The following is a 23461-nucleotide window of genomic DNA, read 5'->3' on the forward strand; positions in this document are numbered from 1 at the left end:
GGATCTGAGTAAGCAGAAATCTATGAACATCTATTTCACACTTTATGCCCCCCCAAAAGATACACATAGATTAAAAAATAAATTTTAAAACATAAGCATAAAGACACTAAAAAGTGAACATTTTCACATATCTGAGCACACACATGGAAACACTAAATGAAAATACTAATAGACCTGAGTACACAAAGATATGAACAAAATATGATCATTAATATGACCCAATAGAGCAAAAAGACTAAATGACAAATAAAGATATATTTGTTATGATATGTAAAGAGTAATGTACTTAGTGTACAAAACTCTGACAAATCAATGAAAAGACAATCCACTTCCCCCAAGTAAAAGACAAATGGACAAATGCATCCAGAAGTAGTTCATGAATAAAGAAATGTCAGGGCCCAAAAATCACACAAAGATACCCAAATGACTAGTGATCACAGAAAAGCAAATTTAAATATGAGATAGACGTTTTCACCTGTCGGTATGGCAAAAACATTTTAAGTAATAACAGAAATGTTAGACAAGATAAGAGAATACACACTGCCATATCTGCCAGTAGGAATAAAAATGGATTTAAACTTCTAAAAGAGTAATTTGGCAAAACGTACTGTGTTGTTACTAAAATTCCACTTCTGGCTAGGTTAATTTATATATATTTATATAACATATATATATATAAAACATACATATAATATATATATAACATATATAATATATATTTATATAACATATATATAACATATATAATATAATTTCCTTTAATGAGTATTTGTTAAGAGCCATGAAAAACAAAAAAGCTACAATAAAAAAAAATGCTCATTTCATTAATCATATTGATCAATCTGGTTCTGAGGCTGACCACAAGTCACTAAACTTTTCCTAGAAGGTAAAATGGAGTCTGAATTCATTTTAATCTATAGAATTAAAGTTATCTCAACTAAATTTGCCTTTCCTAAGAGTAATCACATTACAAGCAAAGGGTTATGAATGAGGATATGCAAACTTATATTTTCCGTTAAGTCAATCTTTCTCCTAAATGACAAAGATCATACTTCCTGTTTTTAAGTTCAACATTAAGCAGTAACAGACATAAAAGAAATATGGCAAAACAACCTGCATTGAGAGATAGACCAATCACGAATGCCCAACGGCAGATCAGATAAATTCCATAAACTCTGCAAAGGCAATATTAGATTCCTAAGTGACTCAACATTGCCCAGCAAAGTGTGAGTACTTCTCTCAATGCAAGCATAATGCTGAATGACAAAATCCACAAGACCAGACCTTTTCCTCACAGTGGTTCTAAGAAAAGTGTTATGTCGTCCTCTGAAACTGGAAGGAGAAAATACAGGTCACAAAATAAAGTGAAAATTATGGAAACAGAGAAGAGATTGATGGGTGCCAGAGGTAGGAGTTGGAGGCAGTGAGTGAAACGGATGAAGCTGAACAAAAGGTACAAACTTCCAGTCATAATATAAATAAGTAGTAGATATGAAATGTACAGCATGGCAACTATAGTTAACAATACTGCACTGCATATTTGAAAGTTGCTAAGAGTATAGATCTTAAAAATTCTCATAAGAAAAAAGTTTGTAGCTATATGAGGTGACAGATGTTAACTAAACTTATTGTGGCAATCACTTCACAATATATACATATATCAAATTACATGTGGTACACCTTAAATAATACAATGCTATATGCCAATTATAGATCAATAAAACTGGACAACAAATAAATAATAAAAACTGAAATAGATTCACCCCATGACTACATGTATTATTTTAAAAGAAGAGGTTTTGGAATGAAAGAGAAAATTCGAGTCACTTGAGGGCTACCTTTGTTGGTGCAACATACACAACCACCCCTTCATTGCTCTCCTTCAGCACCTTCTCCATGCAATAGTAGGAAGCATAGGTTTTGCCTGAGGACGTTGGGGCGACAATCACTGCTGACTCATTATTATCCACAACATCAAGGAGCTCTCGCTGTAGGGTTCAGAGCACCATTTTTGTCAATAATATGAACAGCATGTTACCAAAACAAATCTATGAATACACTTCTATTATAATTTTCTGAACTTCAAATGTAATGATGGGGAGTTGAAAACACATGTAGAAACACGTAGGAAAATCTGAAGACCTCATGGCATTCCCTCAGAAGACAGAATCGCTATGCTTTTGAACATCTGGAGGTGAGTTTGTGTGTGAAAAATGGAAAATGAGCCTGAATAAAATATCTTATCATTGGGAAGATTTACTTTTTTCTAAGTATTTGTCATTGATTAAGTACAGCTCTCCTCTAAAACAGAAAATGAGTCTGAATAAAATATCCTGTCATTGGGAAAATTTCTTTTTTTTAAGTATTTGTCATTGATGAAGTACAGTGCTTCTCTAAAGGTTTTGAGAAATTAAGTTCTAAGAAGTAGCAAATGTTTATTTTTGTAATGGAGAAATGGTAGTTGAGGAGAAAAAAAATCAATCATTCGTAATTTTACTACTTATCTTTCATTTTATATACAGAAGAATGTCAGGTACCTACTTTGGAGGGCATGCAAAACTTCATCCCCTCAGTTTATGCTTTTAATCATCAAAATGATGACTAATCAAAGAATCACAAATTTCTATGATGGGCAGAAAATGGAAAAACATCCCCAAACCTCAGTCTGCACACTCTTTAATCTATGTACACTTTGGGCCACATCTCAAAATTAAGTGGACATCAGAAGAATTGAAATGTGTGTGTAATTAATAGAGAGCACTTGGCTGCTTCATGTCCTGCACTAAAGTAAGGAACTGGTCCTCGCATTCCTGAAAAGGAGGAAGGAATTTTTAAAGATACTCCACTATCATTAACATAAGAAAGATAAAGACCATATTCTGAACTGGAAGTCTAGTAGACTGAACCTATGAAATTGCACTTTTGTAGGTAAACATGTTCAATTTATCAGCAATTTTATATGGTTCAATCTCCACAGAAACACACCATTTTATTCCAAATTTTATATCCATCAATTTTACATTTATTTATAGAAGAATGGCTATGATCGTGACAGGTATAGCATGTAAATCTGTAAACAATTGCTATATTGTTTAAACTACCAAAATTGCTCTGTGCACATTTACATATGAAATCCTATTGCCACATGGAAAACATGGAGGTTGCTCCACAATGATACAACTGGATGACACAGACTGAACTTTGATAATATATATTTGAATTCATCAAACTACCTCCAAGGAAATGGTCTATTTATAAAAAATGAACAAAATGAAAATTTCCCTTTCCTTAAGGGGAAAAGAATTTCCATTTCATCATTTCCAATGATAAAATAATTTTAAATGACATGACTCAATATTAAGTTCATGCCAAATATAATGTGTAAAACCACAATAATAAGTTCCTGAGATCACATTTAATAAAATACAAATAAAATTTTTGTTTCATTCAATTATTACCTGCCATGTGTCAGGAATAAAATCCTGAACTCTGGGATCTGGATCTTTTCTCTCATCTCGTATCAAATAATGGCCCATGTATTGTAGTTGAAACCGAACTGGCCCAATGCCAATTGAGTATTTATCTGTTTTCTTTACGTCATCTCTTGCGACCTACATTATTTAAAAAGTCCATTTGGAAAGTGATTTTAAACTACAACATTATTTAAATAATTAAAATATATATTACTGAGTACTTTTTATGAGAAAAGCATTTTACCACCTTTTCTTTTTTTTTAATGTTTTTTTATTATGTTAGTCACCATACAGTACATCCCTGGTTTCTGATGTAAAGTTCGATGATTTATTAGTTGCATATAACACACAGTGCACCATGCAATACGTGCCCTCCTTACTACCTATCACCAGTCTATCCCATTCCCCCACCCCCTTCCCTCTGAGGCCCTCAGTTTGTTTCTCATAGTCCATAGTCTCTCATGCTTCATTCCCCCTTCTGATTACCCCCTTTTCTTTATCCCTTTCTTCTCCTACCAATCTTCCTAGTTCTTATGTTCCATAGATGAGAGAAACCATATGATAATTGTCTTTCTCTGCTTGACTTATACCACCTTTTCAATTTTGTAATATTTATTGAAGAAGTTCTTTACCGTCTAAATCATTATCTTAACTGTGAGTATATTGATTGACATCAAGATTTTCAAATATCCATTATGGTATTTGTAGCTACATCTAATACATTTAAAGACAACTGAACAATCACAATATAGTTTTTTAAATTGTTTGCTGGAATTTAACACAGTATAAGTTTTAAGGTTCTGCAGAAATTATCTGGCATTTAACCTGTTTGTTCAGACAAGCATTTGTATCAGTTTTCTAATTCTACTTTATTTCAAGTTTGGACAGCTGAATTACTAGTACAGACTTTGAACATAGGAGTAAACATTGTCAGTTAAAAAAAGTAAAAATTTAGAAGAGGTGACTCTATTTGCAAGACACTTTATGTATGCCCAATAATTATTCTATAAAAATGGAGCTATTTTGAAAATTACCTGGGTTGGATATAAAGAACTTGCCAATTCATCAAATCCTAAATACTTCAGGCATTTGGCTATGAGTTGCTGATCTGCCTCCCGCAAAAGTTCTGGGTATTTCTCCATCAAGGAATGGATCCTTCTCATCATTTGAACAGCTATATTTAAATCTTTTGTGGTTTCACCTTAACAAATAATAAACAACATAATTTTTATAAAGACCATCAAAAAAATGTTTGATTATCCAAGATTAGTCATCTAGGCTATCAATCTGACCTAATTAAACTCACTATCTTATTTAACATTAATAAAGGTTTTCAAATACAGAGGACTAGGTAAAATATAATTAAAGTGCAGCTATACCTACTTCATTATTTCCATGGATAACTAGGAAGTAGCTGTGCAAATAATAGAGACAAAGAAAAGTCTTATAGTTCATGATAGAAATAAGATTGTTAAAGCTCAAGGTTGTGTAAGTGTTCTGGGGAGCAACAAATCTTTTCTCACCTATTATCTTCATGACTTCTTTACTGTTGTCAAAAAAAATTTAGATGACTTTAAATATCTGGTTTAAAACTTTGCAACATTTATTGAGTCCTACTGTTGACTATAGATAACTGTTTGGTGTAATCATTGGGGAGGTTGCTAATTCAATTAGTCAATTACAACTGCCAAATTACTCAGCTATCAAAAAGAACGAGTTCTCAACATTTGCTGCAACATGGACGGCACTGGAGGAGATAATGCTAAGTGAAATAAGTCAAGCAGAGAAAGACAATTATCATATGATTTCTCTCATCTATGGAACGTAAGAACTAGGAAGATCGGTAGGGGAAGAAAAGGATAAAGAAGGGGGGTAATCTTAAGCCTGTCTTTGATCTGATTTGAATTTGCTTAGGAATGTGCTGTATATTTGCTACTTTGGGATTTCATTGCTCACTAATAAAAGAAGTAATCCTTAGAGGAATTTTGTAAGGATAAAATCACATAATGAATCTAAGGCTTCCAATTAATAAATGACAGCTATCATCATTACATCCTTTTATTAATTCTCCAATTCATCAAAACAAAAAATCCAGAAATACGTAACTTTACCTCGGCAATGTTCTTTCCATGCTTTCAAGCAGGCAGTTAATGCTACCATTTCAACTCGAAATTTCACTGAGTTACTTTTACACGATTTCAAAAACTCTTCCAGGTTCTTTATTCCAGAGTTTAAGTTCTCTTTCATTTCCTCCTCAATAGAAAATGACAGAACACTCCACTTTTTCTCCTCTTTTTGTTCCTCCTTAGCAAATAACCTCTTTTTATTCTCTCTAGTAATTATTTCAGCCTTAGTCTCCTGCCCAAAAAGGAAAAAAAAAAAAGAAAAAGAAAAAGGAAAAGCATATCATGAAACAAATTGGAAATATCCCAAGAATAAATTTCATATATGAGACAATAATTTTAAGTGTATATTGGTTATTTTGACCATCTTCCCATTCTTGAATAGGAAAAATTTTAAATTCAGTATTTATTTCTTAAAAACAAAGCCTCTGTTAATTGAAAACTTATGACAATTAAATTTAATCACTATAAAGCCTCTCTGCAGATAATTTTGTAGATTTCTGAGTGGTACAGATTATAAATCAGAAAGTAAATTAATAAAATTGGAAACATCAAGCCACTGCTTTCTGATGTCTCTTGCATTGGTTCCTGCTGCTCTCTCTGGAATGGATTTTCCTCTTCCATGGTCATCTCCCTGTCGCCTACTTGTCCTTCAAGATATTTCTTCCATGAAGCCTTTCCTAACTCCTAAGCCTAACTCATATATTCCTTCTCTGCCAGGGCATCTCTCTATCAAAGTACTCATTACACATACTGTAGTTATGATTTTACTTGTCATACCTCCTATCTAGATTAACTTCCTTGAAACAGAAATATGCCATAGTTGTCTGTATATCTCAAGCACAAATCATTTAGCTCATAATATTTGATAAGTAAATGAGGAAAAGCGAAACCAGATGAAGGAAAGGAGTGGATGGAAAGGAACAACATAAATACAACTGATTTGCTCTATCTAGATAAGATTTTCCAATTGAGGGGCGCCTGGGTGGCACAGTGGTTGAGCGTCTGCCTTTGGCTCAGGGCGTGATCCCAGCGTTGTGGGATCGAGCCTCACATCAGGCTCCTCTGCTATCAGCCTGCTTCTTCCTCTCCCACTCCTCCTGCTTGTGTTCCCTCTCTCGCTGGCTGTCTCTATCTCTGTCAAATAAATAAATAAAATCTTTAAAAAAAAAAAAAGATTTTCCAACTGACTTAAACTCAATATGGACCCACTTTACTATGGTTTTACCCATCTGATTTATTAATCTGCAAAAACAAATTAAAGAATTGTATTCACTGGGGACTCTGGGAAACAAACTGAGGGCTTCAGAGGGGAGGGGGGCGGAGGATTGGGATAGGCTGATGATGGGTATTAAGTAGGGCACATATTGCATGGTGCACTGGGTGTTATACGCAAATAATGAATCATGGAACAATCGCATCAAAAACTGGGGATGTACTGTATGGTGACTAATATAACAAAATAAAAATTATTAAAAAAAAGAGAATTCTATAAACCTTCTACTATTCTGGTTAGTCATGAAATTAATATATAAATTTTGCTTACAATGAAGTCGATATTAGTTGTCATCCCCTTCTCAATATTTAATTCTTTTTTTTTTAAGATTTTTTATTTATTTATTTGACAGAGAGAGAGACAGCGAGAGAAGGAACACAAGCAGGGGGAGTGGGAGAGGAAGAAGCAGGCTCATAGCGGAAGAGCCTGATGTGGGGCTTGATCCCGGAACGCCGGGATCACGCCCTGAGCTGAAGGCAGACGCTTAACCGCTGTGCCACCCAGGCGCCCCCTCAATATTTAATTCTAATCAACATTATTTGAGGTTTCCCAATGTTCTAATCTGCCAAATGTACTGGTTCTAGGTTAACTCAGCATGGTTCTTTCTCAATAAGACAAGGGTGATCCCTGGTGCTTTGCCATGCACAATGCTTATTATATACCAAATATGCAGATTTATTAACCAGTTGCTAGAAGAGCAGTTTTTCTTTGAAGATTTTATTTATTTATTTGACAGAGAGAGAGGCAGCGAGAGAGGGAACACAAGCAGGGGGAGTGGGAAAGGGAGAAGCAGGCTTCCAGCTGAGCAGGGAGCCTGATGCGGGGCTCCATCCCAGAACGCTGGGATCACGACCTGAGCCAAAGGCAGCCGCCCAGTGACTGAGCCACCCAGGCGCCCCAGAAGAGCACATTTATATAGTGCTGAGGGTGTTTAACTCCAATGAGATAATTTATTTAATTTTTAATAATGTAAAAGAAAAATGGGATTTTTTTCGGTCTTCATAACTTATACTATGTAATGAGAATTTTTGCTGCAAACTTTCTATTCTATAACATCTCTCTTTAAAAAAATAGAAACTTCTTGGTAGCTCTAAATGAAAAAGGAAAAGTTGTAATTGGATGATTTCACCAACAAATGACTATGAAAATAAAAAGGAGGTTGTCACCACAAGGAGAAAAACAATGACCACCTACCTGGGCTTGGAAAGGCTGCTTTTTAACTATTAAAGCAAAAGTCCCCATTTCTGCTTGGACTTTTTACAGTATGCAAATCAGTCTCTTTCAGGGAAAGACTGGGAATAAGCATTTCAGTCTGCTGCCTCTGTGCCCTGGTGGGGATAGTCAGGCTATAATCTTTTGGGTCCTGTGGATGCAGGTTTTATTGGCATTTAAAGCTAGATATTTTGAGGGGCCCTTTCTTCAGGTGGAACTAAAAGTTGGGGAGCCAGACCAAAAATTTGGTCCCAACCCTTTCCTCCTGAGGGAAAAACAGGGACTTATGAGTTTTCTCCCAAGTGTATGTCTCTGCACCAGGGATGGGGTTTATAGCAAGAGTATGTCTCAGCCTCTTCTACCTGTTTTATTGTGGAATTTTTCTCATTTATCCAATGTATAGTAGTTATTTCTCTAGTTTCTGGATTGCTTTCAGAGAGAACTTTTCTGTATTTATCTGTAAATTCTGTGTGTCTATGGGAGGAGATGAGTTCGGGAACCTCCTATATTGCCATTGTAGACCAGAACTCAAAAGAACTATATTATTAATTTTATTTCAACATTTCTAAATCCAAGCCTTTAGTAACCTATTGTCTTATATTCTTTTTCAAATACATATACATTTTATTATGTTTAGAGGATCATATATAACCCTGTATATGGAGGTTAGACTTTCTTACCAAGTAAATAAAATAATCTAAATGATCATACCTAAAAAGAAAAAGCATAGCATGGAAAGAAACTATCAGAGGAACTGAACAAATATAAACTTAAGAAAAGACCAGAAAAAAAACAGTTTTAAAATTTGATGGAATTAATAGAACCTACATGTGCCTTTTTGTTCTTGGGTGCACTAAAATTATTCTTTGGCTTGACAGCTTGAGTTACGACGACTTTTGAAGAGACCGATTCTAATGAATTCCCATAAAATCGTTGAAAAACATGATACTTCTGTACAGACTTAAGATAATGAGGATCTCTAGATTTTTCTGAAAAAGAAAAGATTTAAAATGTAAAACTACTATATTTTTTCGACAGCATTCTCACTAATTCTTCATACCATCCCACCCACACAATGAATGTACTTTTTAGTTTGGAATAGGAATTTAGTCTGATTTACTTTTGTTAAAGACAGAATCAAGTCAGGCAATTCTTTTCTATGGAGTAATTCTTTACCTAATTTAAAGGATGGAAGTGACAAAACATTCTTCCACGGTCTACCTCCTAAAGCAAATAGCAGGATGCTACAGAGAATGACAGATTCTGCGTAATTCCTGTTATTTGCCCTATGAATGAGTTTAAGAAGAAGAAGGTAGAGGGGCGTCTGGGTGGCTCAGCCGTTAAGCGTCTGCCTTCGGCTCAGGTCATGATCCCAGGGTCCTGGGATCGAGCCCCACATCGGGCTCCCTGCTCCATGGGAAGCCTGCTTCTCCCTCTAACACTCCCCTTGCTTGTGTTCCCTCTCTCGCTGTCTCTCTCTGTCAAATAAATAAATAAAATCTTTAAAGAAAAAAAAAAAAAGAAGAAGGTGGTAGAGGCAAAATCAAGAAGATATCCACCTTGGATATTTTGGCTTCTGGTACTGCCTGACAGAAAAATCCTTACGCTAAACCAGAGCCACAGAGCCAAGAGCTTGGCAGCTGAAAAACACTTTCGCTATGGAAAAATCCAAAGACAAAGGAAATCCCAACAATCAAGGTATGACTTACTCTCATACCTAAAAAACCTCAATTAAGGGGATAATTAAGCTGGTTGAATTTTCTATGTCTGTATCTACATATAGCAAATTAAACCACTTTGAAGTATATTAATAGTTAATCTAAAAGATCCCCTCACATCTTGCAGGATCTCAGTAGCTGTTTATGTAAGCAGGCTGATAAATATGAGCAAGCTTACTATGCACACTCCTAGATTCTTCTGAAAGTAAGTTTTGTCAACTTGAAGAAGGGTGGAGGTAAGCATAGGGGTAGACAAAGATGAGGTGAAGACAAGGGATTAACCAAGGAGACAAGATCCCTAAGTCAATCTCTGTTGATCTACTTTTAGTGGTTTCATGGGCCTCCTTTTGCAGTTCCAACCATCCTGAGAATGAAGGCACACAAAATACTGGCACTTGTTACATGTAATCAACGGGGTGGTGTGAAAGTAGTTGAAACTGCTTGAAAGACTATGGCCTCAGTATTATAAATTTCAAGGAATGTACAAATACCTTAAACTACAAACCATATTTATTTTAAAAAGCTTTAAATTTTTGTTTAGGACATCTGCATTCCTGTGTTCCTATGACTATCAGTAAACAGAGTGGGACTTTTTCATTATCATCTTTACTGACATACATCGAAATATCTTGTTGACTATCATTATTCAAGAAGTATAACTTGTGGCTCATGATATGATAATTTTTTATTACAAAATAAAAAGAGAGTGAAATTGATTTTAATTTATTTCATCAGAGTCATATAACTCACCATCAAATTGACACTTTGTCCTGTCATAATCATCACTAAGGGGTCTGTGAGAATGCCAATGCAAAAGTTCATTGAATTCCTTTTGTTTAACTAGTGAAGTTACAATAGGATCATCACTACAAGACAAACAGAAATATATGCATATTTTAAATTTCATGCCTCTAAATAGAATACAACACGGATTTCATTTTTTAATATTTTATTAAAAATCATAGCCACCTTTCCTCTTTCTATAATATGATGTGGGTGTTAGAACCCAAAAAGCAGTTTATTAGGTGCTTAAGAACCCAGAATCTACCCCACTTTTCTAACAGTCTCATCAAATCAACAAATATTCATTAATTAATCCACTAATTAAAAACATCCAGCTGGAGTAATTTTACTCTAAGATTAAAACCACGTTGATTTTAACCTAGTTAAGATCAAAGACATTGATAAATTTGCTTTAAACTCATTATATGTTACAAACACATATTGCATCTAATATAGTCCATTTAATTTGTTTCATTTCATAGAATCTTTAATGAGTAAGTCATCCATTCCACCCACTTACTGAGACATTTTTGGTCTTATACCTTTTTAAGAAAGGCAAATCTTTCAAAAGGTTGCCAACAAACTTATCAACCACTTCACATGACATTGAAATAAATCCCAAATTAGGAATCTTTTCCTTGGAGGTATCTGTAAACAAGTAAAAAAAAAAAAAATTAAGACAGTGTTAAATGGGAAACTTTCACACAGGAACATTACACATCATTTTCTAAAACCTTACATTAAAAAATATTTTTCATTGATTTTATTTACATTTATCAATTCCAGACCTTCCCATAAAGCTATTGCCCACATTAAAACATTTTGAAACATAACAGATTATGAAGAAATAGGCAGCATTTAGGCATGTAGGTAGGTAGCTAGGTAGGTAGAAAATAACTGTTTCCTATTTTTTTAATATTTATTTCTTTCATTATCACCTATTACAAGGAATTGGAATATGGAACTCTCACTCAGAGATCTCCTACATAAATACTTTTATGGAAATGAAATTTTTAAAAAGTAGGGGGAAATATATAAATAATAATGAAATAATTTGATATCATTACAGTATTTTCTTACATCCTCTTTGATATTATATATATGTATCTGCACATATACATATACATGTGATAGATGTCATATCACACATATATCCTATATATACTAGTTGGCTAATGAATGCCTTTTTATTTATATCTGGTTCATAATTCTAGGTAAGCTGCCATTGCTCTGCCGATTATCCCCTTGGTGTTCACTGTTTCTGTGTTTGCCTAACACCTTCTTACTGCAAGTCTCTGCAGCTCTCTGCCTGAGCACTTTTCTTTTTACTGCCATGTGAGGAAGGCCAGAACTGCTAAGGATTCAATGCCCCAGAGATAGCCCTCAGCCAAAAATGTGACAGGAGTTGCAAGGTAAATGCCCCAGCTATCTTGCTCTTCAGGTAAGACATCTCTGAGGTGGTTTGTACACTACTCTAAGATTCCCAGTAAAATCTACCTGTATTTGCCCACAGTGGAAATCTACTCATTAACATGACTCACACTGGGTTTGTTCTCTTCCTGATCTTACCTAACCACTCCCTTACTTGATCTTCCTGGGATCAATAAACCCCTTATTTGATATTCCTCAAGAGTCTAATTCTTTTGATCTATTTCTAGTTTACACATTCTCTTTAGCAATATCCAATCACCTTTTTAGCCTATCCATTGACACTATTTTCATTTCTACAATTTTGGTTACTTTAAAATGTGAATGGTGTTTTATAGAACTTTGTAATTTTCTCATGTTTCAAATTTCATATTTTGTTTCTTTGAGATTTTAAATACACATATAGTATATTCTACTTTTGATAATTACAAAATATGAAGTTCTAGTTCTATAGCTTACATTTTCTCTTAGCAGCTTATTTCCTGTCGTTTTATAAATTCATATTTGTACTCATATTTGACAGAATATGAGTAAAACCCTGTATCCTGTAAAACCAGGGTTTATGAAGTTTTTAATTTTTATTTATTTATTTGTCAGAGAGAGAGCACAAGCAGGGGGAGTGGCAGGCAGTGGGTGAAGCAGGTTCCTTGCTGAGCAGGGAGCCCCATGAGGGGCTCGATCCCAGGACCCTGGGATCATGACCTGAGCTGAAAGCAGATGCTTAACCAACCGAGCCACCCAGGTGTTCCCAGGGTTTATGATGTTTTTCCTCTACAAAGAATGTACTAGATTCTTCTGATCACTTTAAGTCAATTTTCTGGCTTAGAGTTGTCTTGACACTACTAACAGAATAACTGAAACCCCCGATTCTTGGGAAGATGGACCTATAATTAGAAATCATCAGAGTAATTTATTTTGTATTAGCCGAAGATCAGTCTCTCCCTTTTTTTTTTTTTTTTTTTTTTGAGCTTTTCCCTCCCTGTTTTGAGCTTAGCTACGATAATACACAAGGATGTTTGGTGTGTCTTACCAGCATTTCAATTGTTTCCCAAAAAAGATTTTTCCCTTAACCTATACTGCCATATTGATAGAAATGAAAGTCACAGGGGCGCCTGGGTGGTGCAGTGGTTAAGCGTCTGCCTTTGGCTCAGGGCGTGATCCCAGCGTTATGGGATCGAGCCCCACATCAGGCTCTTCCGCTATGAGCCTGCTTTTTCCTCTTCCACTCCCCCTGCTTGTGTTCCCTCTCTCGCTGGCTGTTTCTATCTCTGTTGAATAAATAAATAAAATCTTTTTAAAAAAAATGAAAGTCACATATATCTGGCTTTTTTAAATTGGCAACAACATTAGCTACAAGCAAAATATATAACTTCAAAATTATAGTCCTAGCATATATCATTTCTCAATGATATAGGGAGAGGTAACTTTATTTTTATTTATTATTATTTATTTATTATTTAAATGCATAGTGCAAGAAAATTATTTGGATCTACAGCATTTAGTTAGTAGTGTTTTCAAAAAATTTTCAGAGATTTGAACTGTTATTTCAAATTAATTTAGAGATCTATTACCTTTGATTGGTGATGGATTCTTTTCAAGAAAAGAAAGTTTTGTTGTTCTCAGAGGAAATGGCTTTCCAACAGCAAACTTTCTGATCAACTTTGACACAGTATTCCAGAGATGTTCATAATCTTTCATAATGGCATCTCCTAAATTTGAATGTAGGCCTATATAATAGTTAAAAGTACTAAATATTAAAAGTCATTCCTATATATACAGAAGCATGCACTTCAACTAAATTCATAGAGTTCTGAAATATTTGTTAAACAGTGAAATTTTCAGTGACTTCCACACTGCACCTAAATGAATAAATTACAACTATCATAACAATAAGAGATTATGAATATCTATTTTATAATGTTAAAATGTTATGCCACATATAACTTTACAACCGATAAAACTGAATAGAACTTATTTTTCAAAGATAAGAAAATTTGTAGAGAGTTGCTAAATTTATATGTAGCTAACCCATTCCAATGTTTATAAAGTGGAGGAACCAAATTCTAGAGGTCAAAGCAGCTTCAAGAATGCTCAATGAGTTCTAGCTCTCTTAAAACATGTTTTCTTTTTCTTTTACTATTATTAAGAAACAGCAGAAAATTTATTCTAACAAAAGAATTCAAAGAAAGAAAAACAAATTACATATAACATATAAATCAGCTTTGTCTCTGGAAAAAAATTAAAATTCTGTAAATATCTCATGTAGTAGGATGATTACTTTAATTAGAATAAATATTTTTAAAATGTATTGCATATATTTAAATGAAAAATACAACTGTCAAAATTATCTAGAAATGCCAAATACCTAAACACTATTTTTTCAAGAAAACTTGAGTATATTAAGTTAAAAATGTTTTAAAATATAACACTCACACTGATTACAACTAAATAAAACTTATATACATGTATAAACAAAGATTGAAAGGAAAATAATTGCTATGTTATATGTTGGACATATAGGAAAACGATTTTGAAGTTTTAAATCCCTTATAATGTTTATCTCTGGATGAAAGTACAATTACTATAATATACTAAGGTGGTACCTTCAGCATTTTCATTTTCATAGTAAAAAGCAATATTCTTCAACAGAAGCTCATCACTTAAGTCCGAAAGGTGAATTAAATTCAGATTCCAAAATTCACAAATGTTTATATTATTTAGGATGAAATACTCACACCACTTTTTCTGAAAATTAAAAATAAAACCAAGTCATTGATAATTATTATATTAGCAATAAACTATAATACAACTTCAAATGCATCACTAATCCAATGAAAGGCAAGTTGGCAAGGTTCTTTCAGTTCTTATTAATGTAAGTCCTTTAAGGCTGGATAATGATGAATGTTTTATATCTTAAAAGGTTAGATCATAAAGTAAAACCAAACTGACCAAAAAATTCATTCAGCGTAGTTCTTTATTCTGAATCATAGAAATCTGTGTTTGACGCAATACAATTTTTTTTTTCACACTAAACCACAGATACAATCCCAATGCTACAGAAATACTTCTGCTTTCAAATCTACCTCTGTTCTTCACTAAGGTTTTAATGTTTTCCAATTCTACTTGCAGGTCCAAAGAGGATTCAAGAAATAGCATTTGATTGTTTAGGGGTCTAGAAGATGCTGAATCCTTCAAACTCAAAGATTCCCTTCCACCTACATTGGTGTGCAGCTGCTGAGTTTATGACAGTGAGGCTATGTTCATGCCTCACAGACAGAATGTCTTCCTGGCCACAGTTAGTTCAGAGTTGAGTAGACATGAGTAAACAACCTTAGCAAGCAAGAGCCTAGTCATCTTTTCAGTCAATGATAGTGTTTGGGGAGTTAACGTTCAATGGGGGAAAATTGAGGCTTCTCTGCTCCACCCTCCCTCAATGATAAAACCAAATGCTTTCCAAATGTGAATAATTTATTTATCTATACTGATGTGGAAACAGAACCCAGAATTATCCAACAGAAATATAACATGGTCAAGCTGCATATTTTATCCTAAGTTTCCAGAAGTCACATTAAAAAGAAAAAGCAAAATTTTATTTTATTTAACTCGACATATCCAAAGTATTATCATTTCAATGTGTAATCAATATAAAAATTTTAACAGAGTAGTTTACATGTTTTTCATACTAAGTTTTTTTGAAACCTGGTGTTTCTTTTAAGTTTAGAGCAGATCTCACTTCAGACTACCCACATTCCACATTTAATTCCAAGTTTAATATCCACTTGTAGCTATGGGCTAGTGCTTTGGACGACCTAGCTCTAAACAGATGTTAGGGAGACTGCCCAAGTTTCAAGAGAAGTCATAAATATCAAGGTAGGAGACTCCTACCTACAGTGTAGTTTTAGCTACAATAAAATACTAAAGAGATTGCCACAGAGCCATAAAACAGTGGTTCTCCAACTTCAGCAGGAGCCCCACATGGAAAGATTGTCAAATAAAACACAGATTGCTAGGCATCATCCCAAGATTGATTCAGTAGCTCTGAGATGGAGCCTAAGAATTTGCATTTCTAACAAGTTTCCGGGTGATGCTGATGATGTTGTTCAAGGTAACCATACTTGGAGAACCACTGCCATGTAAGGTTCTCCCCACCCAATCCTTTCCCATAATACCACTGAGTAAACAAATGGTAATATGTGAATACAGTACAGCAAACATTCCTCATTTTATTCACTTCATATAAGAAGTGCCTCCGAATGGTCTCCAAGTGTCAGGATTTGAGTAAACATGAAATTCTCCCTTCAGAGTTTGCTTGTTGATTTTTCCACAGCCCTCAGAATACGCTTTTTATTGTGGAAATTTCAGAGTCTACCTGAATTTACACTTCCAGCTACTGGGTGCTACCAAAATGAAGCATGGAGGATAGAAAAGAACAGAGGGGTGCTTGACTATGGGATAATCAGCTGTTTCCCCTTAACAAGGGAGCAGAGGATGGTGGGAAGGGCACAGATTTGGAAGCCGGACAGAGATGAACTTATCTCCCACCTTGATCATTTATTAGTTGTGCTAAGCTTAGGGCCATTTAGCCTTTCTGAGCCCAAGTTTTTCGTCTGTAAAATGAGGACATACGAGGGTATTATTATGTCTTAATGAGGTAACATAGGTAAAGTATACACATAAAGCTGGTGCAAAATAACTAGCACCTATTCCTATCCTGTCCTCAATCCATGCCATCCTAATTGAAGAGTGATGTTTTCTATCAGCTAAAACCACAAAGTATGTCCTGCAGAACCATCTTAGAATATTACATAATTTAGAAAGACTTTGTAATATCCTTTCACCTAATTAGCACTGTCCATAAAAAATTGTTTATAATACTCTTTATAAATGAAAACTATACATACAGAGCATTCATCTAAATCTGTAAATCAATACCACAATTATGACATTCATACCATTCGGTGACTGAGTATATGTAATTCAACCTACAAAAAGTTGACCAAAAAAATCAAATATTATCTGAGAAATAACTACAACAAAACTCGCAGCACAGTAATATTGATGCTAGAATGCATTATTTGAGTATCTAATATGTCGTATCAATAGGTTTAATGTATTAACCTGACATGATTTTACTGAAATGTCTAAAGTAAATTAGGGGTGTATGGGTGGCTTAGTCAGTTAAGTGTCTGCCTTCGGCTCAGGTCATGATCCCAGCATCGTGGGATGAAGCCTTGTCTCCAGCTACCCTGCTTAGTGGGGAGTCTGTGTCTCCTTCTCTCCTCTCTCTGTCCCTCTCCCTGCTCATGTGTGCACTCTCTCTCTTTCTTTCTCTCTCAAATAAATAAAATCTTTAAAATTAAATAAATAAACTAAAAAGAGCTGGAAATACAGTCTTCCTATCCCTTTAATTAACCACAGTCAGCTTCTTCTCAACAGACTATCAAAATGCCTAGAGGAAAGTTCCCCAGCGGGCTTTGGGATATAGGGAAATATTTTCTCCCCCAAGCATCAGCAGAGCCACATGGTATTGTGTACACCACATCATAAAACCTTTAACACTTCTGTTAGAGCAGTTGTAAATGCTCACAGATATAGACCTAGATACACAATCAATGTATTCTTCTGTTTCCGAACTTTAATTGTTGATCCTACATATGCATTATGGTATTTCAGTAAATATAATGTAAGCATTACAAAGTAAAATCAGTCCAATTCAATTACTTCCCAGTCACACTCAGATCAATGCTCTTCATGAGTCCCCATGCCAGGCTTTGACAGGAGTGTTTATACATTTGTTGTTAAAAAAAAAAAAGTATGTATAAAAAAATTTATACATTTTGGTTAAAAACGGTGCCCACCACTCAGTTTGGCTGCCTTCAGTTATACCTCACTCTTCAGTATTCTACACGGGCAATAGACCCAGGTCCCTTGAATAGAGATTAAATGGTCAGTGGTTATGGAGGGGCTTCCATTTGTTCCATGGAGTTCACAGTCTACTGAAATACAGTCCTCAGATTTAAAGGGGTCTTTTCCATGTTATTTCCCACTTATCCCCTCATCTGGCTTCTGAGAATTCTGTAAAGACTAGCAGGTTCCCCTTCCCTCTCAATCAACTAGCATGACTCATTTAGAGCCTGCAAGAACTTTCAGACCCTCCCTCAGGAAGTTCAGGGACCATCTCCCACACTTTCATGGGTAGACATCATACTGCATTTTCCGGTCCAGTTCCCTGGCACATACAGCCGCAGGTATCCTGGGTGAGACTAGCTATCTCCCAGTCTGTGCCCTGAAAACTAAATCACAGGTTCTTTCTATGCACAGACCCCTGAAACTTTAGAGGGATTCTATCATGCCCTTCCCACCCACTCATGGTGACTTCATTTATTCTCCAACTCTCTCCCCTCCTCAAATCATAGACACTCTATGAGGAAGGTGCAGTGTGGGCAGAAGAAGGTAATTGTCTTTTTCAATAATATTTGTTTTATGTAGATCAATATTATTCTTTCAAAGGGTGGGAAATTTGACTTTTTTCCCCCAATCCCTAAAGTAAGGGCACATGCCGGTCCAGCTGGAAGGTGGGGTTGAAAGGAGGGAGGTCGTGCAGAAAAGATCTTATCACAGGAGTGATAAGAATTTAGGGAGTTCGTGAACTTAGATCAGAAAATTTTTATTTTTGGGGCGCCTGGGTGGCACAGCGGTTAAGCGTCTGCCTTCGGCTCAGGGCGTGATCCCGGCGTTACGGGATCGAGCCCCACATCAGGCTCCTCCACTATGAGCCTGCTTCTTCCTCTCCCACTCCCCCTGCTTGTGTTCCCTCTCTCGCTGACTGTCTCTATCTCTGTCAAATAAATAAATAAAATCTTAAAAAAAAAAAGTTGTAAATACATTTAAAAAAAAAAAGAAAATTTTTATTTTTGCTAAGTTGTAGCAAAAATGTTCATTTTCAATAATAAACCCAGATGACATGCCATACAGTTATGCCATAGTTGGAATTTGGCACCAGTAGAAATAACATATTTTCACATTACATTGCAAGTGCTACAAACATCTAGAGATACTGTTTATACTTATCATATATTGAAAGTATGGTAGTTATTTGATTGTCTAATGTAGTAACAAGGAAACACATGTATTACTACATCACAAATGTATGTTTTAATATTTTAATAACTATTTCAATATAACTGATACCCTTGTAATCCTAAGTATCTTACTTTATTCATTTATATTATCCTGAGGAAGGGAAAATTCCCTTCATAGAATTCATCAGACAGCCATAGGGGACCCTAGGGGGAAAAAGGGCAAGAAACCCTAAATGATTCTTCTCTGGTCGTTCTGACACACTTGTTTGCTGAGAATGGGAAAGTGAGCAGATAGAGACTTGGATGCAAATTCTGATTCTTCCCTGATAACATTATGTAAAATGTAGCTCTATGAAAGTGGTGGGCTGAGATTGGTAAATATATTCTTATTTTTCTCACTGTATCCCCAGTGACTCACACAATGTATATACATTAGATAAATATTTGTGGACTAGCTTACTAATTGATTGGTTCTAAAATACTTTCCTTGAACATTTTGACTGCAAGTATCAAGATTTTTAAAAATTTTCCATTTAAATTGATCCACTAATCCCACTTCTGGGCACAAAGTCTAAGTCAATATCCCCAAATTAAAGGAAAAGGCTTACACTCAAAGAACCTGGAAATAGTAGCATTTATAATACAACAATTAAAACCTCTTAATATCCTATAATAGAAAAATGGGTGAGTAAACCATGGTACATCCATAAAAAATAACAGCCATTAAAAAATGAAGTTAACCAAGAGTATGAAAGAAAATTTTAAAATCTGTGAAAAGAAAATATATATATATATATATGTGTATGTGTATATATATATATATATATATATATATATATACACATACATATATAATATAATACATTGCAATGTAATATATGAATTGATTTGAATAGTGGGTCACTGGGTGTTTCTTTTGTTTTTGCTATTTTCCTAAAGTCTACAAATTTTCTCTAACTAACATCTATAATGGACAAAATTAACCATTACATATATGTCTTCAATTCCTTTCAAGAGCAGAACACAATGGACACCAATCTCTTATAATTAATGACACAAAAACCTGATCTTGACAGAAATTAGAAGGAAAATAGAGAGATTATGTTTATCCTTAGATTGGGTACATATCATGCTGTTTGTTATTACTACCAGAGTTGTTGAAATTAGGAAGAAATTTACTTAGGCCATTAAATATTTAAGCTCCCCAAAGGGCTGACAATATCCCCTTATAATTTTTTTTTTTTAAGTAGTCTTTGTGCCCAGCGTAGAACCCAACATGGGGCTTGAACCCACAACCTGAGATCATGACCTGAGCTGAAACCAAGAGTCAGAGGCTTAACCAACTGAGCCACTCAGGGACCCTTTATAAATCTATTTTTGAAGGTGACTGCAGTTTCCTTATGTCAAGCAATGGAAACAAAAAAATAAGTAAATAAACTAATAAAGAGCATATTTACCATTTCTAAGAAAGTGTGAATGTTCTTAGTCCAATGGGAAGTGATGACTCTAGCGCAGGCTCTTTGAGAAAGAGGTAAGTGGAGTAGGAAAACCACACTGAGACAATGCAGTTTACACAAATCCTCCATCTCTTGCAGGGCTAAGCAATTACTTTCCTCCTGAATAACAAAGAAAGTAAAATAGAGATCAGCAGGCTATGAAATTTCATGATACGCATGCAGCACCACAAAGGTCAGCAGCCACATTTTGCTTTGTTACATTCTTCATTCCATAGGTTTTTGAGGGTTTTTTCTTCATACATAAATTTGACTGCATATAAAATACAGATGTCAGGTAAGGGGACAGGGAACTGCTAGCTCCACAGCAGTTTATGTAAAGCTGTTTTGTAGTACTTTTAGTTAAGCTTAACTTTAAATGAGCTGACCCAGCAGCTAATGAAGTCATGATCCCACAGGACTTTGCAAGAACGGAGCCATATTTTAAATGCCCTATTCTGTCCAAAGCATCATATTTTAAAAGTTTCACTGAATACTATTAGAGTGAAGAAACCAGGACACATCTAAAAAAACGTACCCAATTAGAAAAAAGGTAAAGAAATGGGCACATTTAACATGATGGGACAAGGCCCTCCTAGCCATCTTCAAAAGTTTGCAGGGTTGTCAGTGAAATAAAAGTAAGACTTATTTCAGAGTGCCTCCACAGGGCCAAATAGGGTCTAATGACTAGAGGTTCCAAAGAGATACACTTGGTTTGGTATCATTCTTGTGATACTAATTTAAAATTGTCATGCCTAATGACATAAAAGATATTTGAGTAAGAATATATTCAAGTAGATATTGGAAAACCAAATATAAAGGATGCTAAGTAAAAGGTGTAAGTCCTGCTCATTTCTGAGAGTGTACAAAAAGTTACCAAAAGCTTCATTTTACTTTAATAAAAATTTAGGCAAGAATCCCCCAGCAGTCAGATTATATACAAAACAGTATGTGTACACATGTGTGTGTGAGTGTGTGTATGTGTGCATATGTACACATATATATAGGGATGACTATTTAACTGGAGAGCAAACACACACTGGCCAACAGATTCTTAACAAACTGTGTCAACCATAAAGAAGGTTAAGAGCTTTAGTATTTCTGCAGCTAAGATGGCACCAAGACACTACAGCAAGAAGATTCTTTCTAAAGACAGTTTGGTATGGAATTTAAACAAGAAAGATACAGGTTCAATCATCATTCCACTCCGCTATTGAATTAAGGAATGTTACCTGGACTATCTGAACCTCAGGGGTTTCCATATGTGAAATGGGAATAAATACCTCCCTGAAAATGCTCTTGTGAGGATATAAAGGCACAAGGCATTTAAAGAACCCAGAACATTATAATATAAGCTCTCACCAAGTGCTAATTTCCTTTCTTATTACCCCTTCTTCTGGATGATTGGATAAATTTGACTGTGTACTAAGGGGAAACATCTGTATAGTAAAACACTAAATCATATAACAACACCATAGATATTTCTGATAAACAAATTCCAGTTTTTCCCTCTTTTGGGAGAAATTTATATAAGTAAATTGGGGAATAAATACAGCAAGAAATGGAAAAAAAGGTAGATGAAAATCAGTAAAATTTCAAAAGTGGAAAGCAATGGTGTTTCATAGTAAAGTTATAACAATCACACCTCTTGGATGTTAGTTTTCTCATCAGAGGTAGTCTTTTTTCTGTTTTCTAAAAAGTGATGGTACATTCTCAAAGACAAGGAGCATGAAGTAACACAAAGAACACGCCGAATGTCAGAGCCTTCTGGCCAGAGCTGCTTAAGCTGAGAAATAGTTTCACATGCCTGTCACAGAAGAAAACTGTAAATGTCATGATATTTAAAAAATATTTTTATTCATAAGTAATCTTACTAGAAGAAATCATACAAAGATAGATATGGCTACATAAAACTATAAATATTTCTGTTAAAAGTGATAAAATTTTAAGATGAGAAAATACATATTTTAGTAAAATCATTAAAATTTAACTATGTAAAGAGCTCCTATAAATCAATAATAAAACATCTCAGCCTTTAATAAGACATGAGCAGATAATTCACAAAAGAAATACAAATATTAACAAAATAGAAAAAATGTTCAACCTCTCTAGTAATAAATGAATAATTAAATAGCATATTTTTACTTACAAATTAACAAATATTAGAATATTCTAATGATAATAGACAGCACTGGAAATCATGTGATATGTCATTTCTCTTATGCTTTGCTAATGAGAGTAGAGATAGGTACATAATTACTGCAAAGCTATTTAGCAATATGTATGATTACCATTAATTATATTGATACTTTGTTACTGGCTATTCAAGTTCTAGGTATCCAGGCTAGGTAAATAACACAAAATGTGTACCAAGATTTATGCACCAAGGTGTTCATACAGAATTATTTTTAGAAACCAATTCTCAAATAATTTAGGTGTTTAGCATATGGGAAATATTATACATCCAGTAAAAATAAAATACGTGAAGAGTTTTTAATAACTCAAATACATGTGGTATGCAAGAAGCACAACTTAAACAAAGTGACTCAGAAGGACTAAAAATAAAGGGATGGATAAAAGTATACCAGGGAAATGGGGGGAAAGAAAAGGAGAGAAGATAGGCTAGCAATTTTTACAGCACACTAGGGGGAATTCAAGCTCAAGAGCATTAAATATGAAAAGGAAAAGCACTCTTTTATTCTAAAAGCCACAATCTATAATGGAGATGTAACCTTTATGAATGATTCATCTCTTAAGAATAATTATGAATAAATATGCAACATATAATGTCACAACCAACTTTATGATGCAAAAATTACAGGAGATTAAAGGAACTATATTCAGAAACACACTAATAATAACAGAATTTAATA

General features: G+C 34.5%; 1 protein-coding gene across 2 annotated transcripts in view; it reads right to left on the reverse strand.

Annotated features, from left to right (window-relative positions):
- Positions 1-23461, reverse strand: part of DDX60 (DExD/H-box helicase 60) — a 102227-nt gene that overhangs the window by 61411 nt on the left and 17355 nt on the right. For both annotated transcript variants that reach the window (XM_026485638.4, XM_026485639.4), the window contains exons 8-18: positions 22234-22395; positions 20553-20711; positions 14617-14758; positions 13585-13740; positions 11128-11233; positions 10553-10668; positions 8913-9073; positions 5585-5831; positions 4508-4674; positions 3459-3611; positions 1839-1988 (exon numbers count right to left, since the gene is read on the reverse strand). In XM_026485638.4, coding sequence (XP_026341423.1) covers positions 1839-1988; positions 3459-3611; positions 4508-4674; positions 5585-5831; positions 8913-9073; positions 10553-10668; positions 11128-11233; positions 13585-13740; positions 14617-14758; positions 20553-20711; positions 22234-22395 — 1719 coding nt within the window. The remainder of the gene's footprint in view (positions 1-1838; positions 1989-3458; positions 3612-4507; positions 4675-5584; positions 5832-8912; positions 9074-10552; positions 10669-11127; positions 11234-13584; positions 13741-14616; positions 14759-20552; positions 20712-22233; positions 22396-23461) is intronic.

The sequence above is a fragment of the Ursus arctos genome, unplaced genomic scaffold (assembly GCF_023065955.2).
Source record: "Ursus arctos isolate Adak ecotype North America unplaced genomic scaffold, UrsArc2.0 scaffold_11, whole genome shotgun sequence".
In the NCBI taxonomy this organism is placed as follows: domain Eukaryota; kingdom Metazoa; phylum Chordata; class Mammalia; order Carnivora; family Ursidae; genus Ursus; species Ursus arctos.